This window comes from Lichenostomus cassidix, chromosome 3, assembly GCF_008360975.1.
Source record: "Lichenostomus cassidix isolate B80296 chromosome 3, HeHo_3.0, whole genome shotgun sequence".
Taxonomy (NCBI): domain Eukaryota; kingdom Metazoa; phylum Chordata; class Aves; order Passeriformes; family Meliphagidae; genus Lichenostomus; species Lichenostomus cassidix.
The window spans coordinates 7,140,245-7,147,829 of NC_139483.1; the positions used below are offsets into that span (position 1 = coordinate 7,140,245).

Sequence of the window (7,585 nt, forward strand, 5' to 3'; positions counted from 1 at the left end):
AGCGGGGCCGAGCCCGAACCGAGCGGGGCCGAGCGAGGCCGAGCTGGGGTCGAACCCGAGCCGAGCGAGGCCGAAGCGGAGCCGAGCCGAGCCGAGCGGGGCTGAGGGGCCGCGATGGCGGCGACGCCGCCGCCCAAGCCCTGGGAGTCCCGGCGGCTGCCGGGCACCGCGCCCGCCTTCCAGTGAGTGCGGCCGTCCCTCCTCGGGTGTGCCCGCCGCGGCGGCCATGGGGTGCGCCCCCTCGGGCCGGCCGGGCCCGCTCCCCGCGGCGGGCTCAAAGGTCGGGCCCGGCCGGGCTGTGCGCGGCGCCGGGGGTCGGGCTGGGCGGGCGCGCACTGTGAGGGGCTGGAGCCGGGCGGGCAGGGCTGGCCTCGGGCTCAGCCCGTGTGGGGCTCTGAGCTCTAACCCTCCCGTGTCAGCGGGGAGCTCCGTGTGCGCTGTGGGGAAGGGAAAGCTGTGTGGCTAGAGTGAGTGCACAGTCCATCCCTGGGAGCACTCACAGCCCATTGCTGGGGGCTGTGCAGCTCTGTGAGCCCCGAGTCTCTGCAGCGCTGCGGGAGCTGCGTGTCACTCCCAGCACTTGGAAAAGATTCCTGTGTAAATTCCTGTGTGTTGTCAGTCTCGTGTGTATGTATTCTCATCTTCTCCCAGAAAAGCCAACCTGCTCGTGGAGAAGGATGGACGGAAAGTGTTTGTAAACTCCTTCCTTTTTATGAGGAGTCAGGGGAAGCTGGCTCGACGGCTGAATATTTGTCGTGTTTTTCACTTGGTGCTGGTGATTGCAAACAGAGGGAGGTGAAACTGGGCAAAAGGTTGGCCCGACACTAAACATTGAACAGGAGCTTCGCTACGTTCTCTGCAGCTTGCTGAGCCAGCGATACGGTGTTAATTTTTCATTCTGGGTTTATTTACCCCGTCCTAAATGGCTTCAAGCAGCTTTAAAGTGGGGTGTCCCGAGTTAAATACCGAGGAGAGGACGCTGGTGTGAGTTACTGGGTTACAGTAGCTCTGTTTGCTGGGATAGCAACTTGTTTTTCCTCCTGTTTTGAACTGCTGATAGAGTTACAGTCTGTGATGGAAAAAGCGAGCAGTGTAAAAATACAAATATTATTCTTTGCTGTGGGAACCTTTAAGTTTTGTTGAGACAAAGCTGTTCCCTACCTTGTATGGAAATAGTACAGCAAGCAGCAGCTCTGTAGCAATTCCAATCTGACTTTTCTTCTTTTGCTGTGAATTTAATGGACTACAGAAGAGGGAAGTCTTGGGATGAGGCAGTAAACAAGGAAAGCAAAGTATTTGACTTTTATGATGATGATATGTGAATGAAACATGTATATTTTGTAATATAAAAAATATATATAAAAGAAGTTGGACAGAAAGCTGCTTGACAGAGTACTTGAATTCTGTACAATGCCTACAAAGGGCATTGATAAAATGACTTAAACTTATGGGCATACAAAGGAAAAAATTTACTAAATGTAGTACAAATAATGGAGTCACAATACCTCTTTTTGCCAGCACTTGTCAGTAGTAGATTCAATCCCCTGACAACCTGCACAAAGGTAATCAGGTAGTTTGGGTAGAGGGGACAACTGGGGACCCCAAAGCCCTTGCACATGTGGTTGCATAATTACTTAGATTCTCAATTAGGTCACGCCACCCTTTAGGGGTGGATTTAAAGGAGCTCTCAAACTTTCTTCCTGCTGTATCATTGGATCATTTTATAGAAGAGCGGGGAACAAGTGTTAGAAAAATAAAGCTTTTTGGATTGGAAAGTTCATAAATATTCTTGGTAGAGCCTATGGGAGGCTTTCATGTGTGGAAGAATAACTGGGGTGTTAGAGCAGCAGGTCTGATGGCTCTGGGTTGTGTGTTTTATGTGTTGATACAATAAATATGCAATAAATGATACAATAAATAGACAACATTTTTCCATGTATATATTCCAGTTCCATGTTTACACTGAATATCTCATGGGTTTTTTTTTCCCCTGAAAGACCTATGTTTCCTGATCAGATTTTTTTACTTCTGACAAACTTTGTACAACATACTGAGTGTTTGGCTCCTAGATTCCCTATCCCAGCACTGCTGAAAATCACTGCTGTATTTATGTAGTTAGCCAAGGGCTCTGGGGAAATGCAAATGTAAACTTTAGGTGCTGATCTTGATTATCTGAATTTGTTTAGGTCTGCTGACTTGGGTGACAACCTGCTGACCAGACCCGGACAACCCGTGGTGGCACGAATTCCTCCACCCATTTTGCCAAGACCATCCCAGCAAACGGGAAGCAGCAGCCTGAGCACTTTCAGGCCAGCATATAGCAGTTCTTTTTCTCCAGGCTATGGTTCATATGGCACCTCTTTCTATGGAAGCTATAGTCCCTACAGCTATGGCTATGGAGGTCTGGGCTATAACCGCTTCTGTGCCGATAGCATTCCTCCCAGCAGGTTTGTCCAGCAGGCTGAAGAGAGCAGCAGAGGTGCCTTCCAGTCCATTGAAAGCATCGTGCATGCCTTTGCCTCAGTCAGCATGATGATGGATGCAACTTTCTCAGCTGTCTACAACAGCTTCAGAGCTGTGTTGGATGTAGCCAACCACTTCTCCCGCCTCAAAGTTCACTTCACCAAGGTGTTTTCAGCTTTTGCTCTAGTGAGAACTATAAGGTACCTCTACCAACGCCTGCAGCGCTTGCTGGGTCTGCGACAGAGCTCTGAGAATGAGGATTTGTGGGCTGAGAGCGAGGGCAAAGTAGCTCGTGCTGGCCTTGAAGACAAGGGGGCTAACTCTGCAAAATCCTGGCCCATTTTCTTGTTCTTTGCTGTTATAATGGGAGGCCCCTACCTGATTTGGAAGCTGCTTTCTACATACAGTGATGAAGAAACAGGTAAAGATGATCTGCAGCACCAGAGAAGTGCAGCGTGCATTGTTCCTTTTGTTGTTGTCTGTATAGTGATTAATCTCACACTGCAGCAACAGTAATTGATAGATACTGGGGCACAGTACTGAATTTTAGGCATGTGATATGAGTGACAGCCTGCTTAAGTAGGCTGTTGTTGAGTTAGCATGTGGTTTCATGTTGAAGCTGTGATTCCAGAATCGTGGTTCCTCTCTGTATGTGGTTCCTTCCTATTAGATGTGGCAGTTTGGTTTGGGTGGGACAAGTGTTGATTGGATTAACTCAACAAATCATGCTTTACTTGTTACTTCTGTCAGTTCTCTAGTGGGAAAGTTTTGGTAAGGAAGTTAAAGTGTTTTCTTCTTTTTCCTTTGAAAAAACCACACCAAACTTTGTAACTCAAAGCAGATAAACTTATAATTTGTGTTTGAAAACAGTGTCTAGTAACTGGGCAAGTGGAGAAGATGACCATGTAGTTGGAAGAGCAGAATATGATTTCAATGCTCTCTCAGAAGAAGAAATTTCTTTCCGTGCTGGTGACATGCTCAAATTAGCACCCAAAGGTAAACTTTTAGTTTTGTGTTTATTTTCTAATCATATATGAAGTGAGATATAGTGTAAGAGTGAAAATTAAAACAAAAAACCCCCAAACCACCTCATTTGACCAAATTCCTCATCCACACTGATTTTTTCTTCTCCTCATTAAGTGATTATTGCGTTGCAATAAAATTTACTGAGTAGTTTATTCCATGTTGTTGAATTGTTTTGTAACTTGGTGCATTTGCATTCTCTCCTTCAGAACAACAACCTAAGATCCGTGGTTGGCTTCTGGCTAGTTATGATGGCCAAACAACAGGACTTGTGCCAGCTAATTACATCAAAATCCTTGGCAAAAGAAGAGGTAGGAGAACAGTGGACCTGGAAAGGAGTACGGAGCAGCGGCCTGCCTTTCCCAACACATCTGTTAGAGGAGCCCCTGCTGCTGTGACTTTAGAGGAGCAGGAGGCTGCTTTTGAAACTGTTTTTGCTGGAAGTAGCAAAGTTCCTGTTGCATCGGACTCCGCTGTGGCTGGTGGGGAGAAGCAGGAACTCTAATGCACTTTGATCAACAAAGCAACTGAACTGTGCTTTATTGATACCACTTAGGGTTTGTTGAAAATCTGGTTTGTAGTGGAACACTGGTGGGTCTGTACCAGTTATTGCTGCTACTGGCTGGTGAAGGGATGGAGAAATAATTGCTCAGACTTGTGGTATTTATTTTTGACTCATCTTAGGCTGTACGTCAGTGATTCTATCCAACCACCTGGCAGCAACTCTAAGATCTTGAGATAGGAGAAGTGAGGCACTTATAAAAAAGCAAACAAAGAAAAAAAAAATAAGGACTGCCATTCTTGTTCAGGAGACAAATTAACAACCAGTCTCCACTAGAGTACTGGCTCAACAAGAAGCCTCTTCAATAGATGTGCAAAGGGAAGATTGATTTCTCTAAGATGTCCTCTAAAACTTCACACTCAGAACCATAGAAGAGTAATAGCACAGTCTCCCTCTGAAAGGAGGGAGAATTGCAGGAGATTTACACAATTTAGTAGTTAAAAGTTTTAAGTTGCTTTTCATAAGAAGCAGGGCTCTGTCATAAAGACCTTAGCTCTTAGTAAAAAGGGACGTGGGAAGAAGGGTGGAGAAATAAAGTTTACAAAGGAAGAGCAATGAGGCTTCACCAGTAGTTCCAAGCAGTTCTCTTTTGTTAATTTAAAGGACATTAGAATAAAGGGTATTTTGCAGTCAGGCACTCATTAGTTGTTATTCCGTTAACTAACTCTGCACCACTCTTAGCCATTTTGTGTTGTAGCCTGTTAGCTGCCTGTAGTCTATCAGCTACCATTTGCATCTCAACTTATTTCTGTTCTTTTATGATTTTATATGAGCATCAAAATATCTATCCTGCGGTTTTGAGCAGTGGGAAAGCCTTGAGTTGGAGGAATTTGAATGTAATTGGAGCATCAAAGAAGAAGTAACATATCTTGCTTAATTGTCTCAGTTAGAGAAGGTCTTGGAGTTGGACAAACTTTTTATGCTGCCTTTCAGGTGGTAAATTTTGCATCTGCCCATAAAATTTGAGGGCTCCAGTTTATCAAAAGCCATAAAAATATTCAGACTGTTCAGAGTATTTTCTTCATATGGGTGTTTGAGAATTGTCTTGAAATACTGTTTTGATTTTTTTGTTAAATGAAGCAAAGATAATGAAAACTCTTTTTTCCTTGTAGTATGTATGTATAACATATTGAACTGCTGAAGGTTACATCAATGGATTAAATAACTAAGTTTGTCTTAATCATTAAAATAGCTGTTTTATTTTAAAGGTTCTCAAAAGTGTAAGTAGGGCACAGGCCTTTGCTTAATTGATTGAGTAGTTTCAGTTTGACCATTCCTATAGGGATCTTCTACACCCATTATGTGATAACAAAGCTTTCAGTATTTATATTTTAATTGCATTTGCTGGCCTTGAATTCTTAGAAGTCTGTTCAACACACCAAAACTCTGAAAAACCCTGAAATTAGCACAATTTTATCGAGGTAGAGTGGCTGAAAAGACAGATATTATGCTGGAACCTTGATTTTAAAATAATCTCTGAATGCCTGTTGTTGATAAATAGAACATGAATTTAAGTGGTTGTGCTCAGGTATTGGGAGATGGTGATTAGAATAATTTATAGTAAATTGTTAGATTTTCAAGTGTAGATGTAAAGGAAAGAGTAGTTAAAGGGCAAATGAGAAACTTGAAAATAGGTTTAATAGGTTTGAAACAGAATATGTTCCTGAGACATTGCCCTGTGTACAAGGCATGGAAGAAAAGGTTTTTAAATTATCTCTATATGGAGATTGTATTTGTTGTTGAGATGAAAATAGCAAAAAAATTCTGAAATCTAAAATAGAGAGGAAAAGGGGGGGAGTGGGATATCAAGTGTACAGTTCTGTGTGCAGTGTGTCCCTGGAGGGAATTAATTTTCTGTCGTGAGGTGTAATTAATGGACTGACAGCCTCTTGTGTCAGTGAAAGATTTCAATCAGAGGAAGGGTTTTAAAATGAATGAATAAATAAACTCCAAATTTTTTTTTTTTTTAAGTATCCATTCAAGTGGATTTTTTGTTTTTCTGGCTGTTTTTTTCCCTGTTTTCTATTTCTGGCTCAGAACAAGTTGAGCATACAGTCCCATTATGTTTATTGGAATATTTAAGTCTTACTGGTTTTTAGAAAGACGAGTTTTTAATATGACTTTCAGGTCATACTATTTTGAAAACAATTCTCTCAGTAGGAAGATGGGTTATTCTTAACTGAGTTGCCCTTTTATTAGTTTGACTTAGCCAACAAGTTGTTGTCATCATTGTATCTATTAAATCTCAACAAGAATTTTGATCCTTTCAATCTTGCAATTACTTTAATTGGAAAAGAAGGCTCTGAGGAAATTGAGTTAGTTACTTAACTCACAATTAATTGTACTGATTGCAGAAGGGTATTAAAATTCATTGAAGTAAAATATGCACTACAATTCACTGTCTGTTTCTGTCCACATGCCAGGCTACAGAAAAAAGATCTAAATGTACACTGGGTGAAAAGGAAGGCTGATGGACAGGCTGCTCAAGACTTGCACAACTTTAGGAAGGGGAGAAGCCTGCAAGGAGCAGTTGTGGCTGCAACAGGAGAGTGTAGAAGAGGAGATCAGAAAAGAGAGGTTGTTGAAATATTGCTTAATGTAAGCATTAGGCAATCAGCTCTTTATTTTGAGTCTGTACATGCTAAGTTAGCTTTATGTTATTCTTCAGAATTATTTATATATCTGTAGCAGACCTAGAAGTCTGTAACAGAGCTTTAACCTGTGTTTATGTAAGGTTTTAGTTTATTCTTACTTAAATCTACTGATACTGTTTAGTAGATCAACCATTCTCTGCTTGAATATGAGCTACAGACAGGTGCCAGTTCTGAGTGGTTCTCTGGGTACAAACAGAATGTGAGCAGGCAAGGTTCAAAGCTTTGTTCAGCTTTCTGATTAATGAATTTAAAATACTTTGTCTAGTAAAACTAAATAAATTGGCCTCTTTTGCACAGGCTTGAAAACTCTTCCTTGTGTGGAATTAGACTCCATCTGGAATATTGAGGTTGTTCTGACTTACTTGGCAGTCTTGTTGAAATTTGCTAGTGAGGTAAATATAAAGCAAATGCAGTTTCTTACAAATCTGATCTGTTTGCAGTGAAAATTTTCCAGAAGTGGTACAAACTTGGAAACTAACACAGAGATTTCTTTGTGCACCATCGTAGAAATAATCTTGTCTGCAATAGTAATGGAACTGTACTTGTTTTACAAAACATAAGACCAAAAGTTATATTCTTATGTAACTCCTTCCAGTTTATTATCCATGCAGGTGTGGCCCATGTGTTGTGATTCTACAGTCTTTGGGCTGTAAAGGTAAGCAGTAATTGTGTGTGTCCACAGGTGGTGAGATGCATTCTTTTCCCTTCTCCTTGTGTCTTGGGATTGGTTTCCTTTGCAGTCCGATTGGAAATAGCTTTGGGCAGATAAATCTGTCCCCTGGGTTCTGTGGCCACAAGGAGCTGAGCCTTTAAACAGCTGGATAATCTCTCCTTGGAATAAACGTTCTGGTGTAACTGGTTTGACTAGTAACAGAGGCATGAT

General features: G+C 42.1%; 1 protein-coding gene across 1 annotated transcript; it reads left to right on the forward strand.

The window, feature by feature from the left end:
* Nucleotides 1–20: 20 nt before the first annotated feature.
* On the forward strand, nucleotides 21–6,035 carry PEX13 (peroxisomal biogenesis factor 13). Its single transcript, XM_085054244.1, has 4 exons — nucleotides 21–182; nucleotides 2,187–2,884; nucleotides 3,334–3,459; nucleotides 3,696–6,035. The coding sequence occupies exons 1-4, from the start codon at nucleotides 115–117 to the stop codon at nucleotides 3,989–3,991; spliced, it is 1,188 nt and encodes a 395-aa protein (XP_084910370.1). The 5' UTR covers nucleotides 21–114; the 3' UTR covers nucleotides 3,992–6,035.
* The last annotated feature ends 1,550 nt before the right edge of the window (nucleotides 6,036–7,585 follow it).

Excerpts from the sequence above, each read along its gene's own strand:
- PEX13 (XM_085054244.1), top strand. The coding sequence starts at position 115 with ATGGCGGCGACGCCGCCGCCCAAGCCCTGGGAGTCCCGGCGGCTGCCG. Across the intron at positions 183-2,186 it reads GGCACCGCGCCCGCCTTCCA|GTCTGCTGACTTGGGTGACA; the intron begins GTGAGTGCGGCC and ends GAATTTGTTTAG. Across the intron at positions 2,885-3,333 it reads ATACAGTGATGAAGAAACAG|TGTCTAGTAACTGGGCAAGT; the intron begins GTAAAGATGATC and ends GTTTGAAAACAG.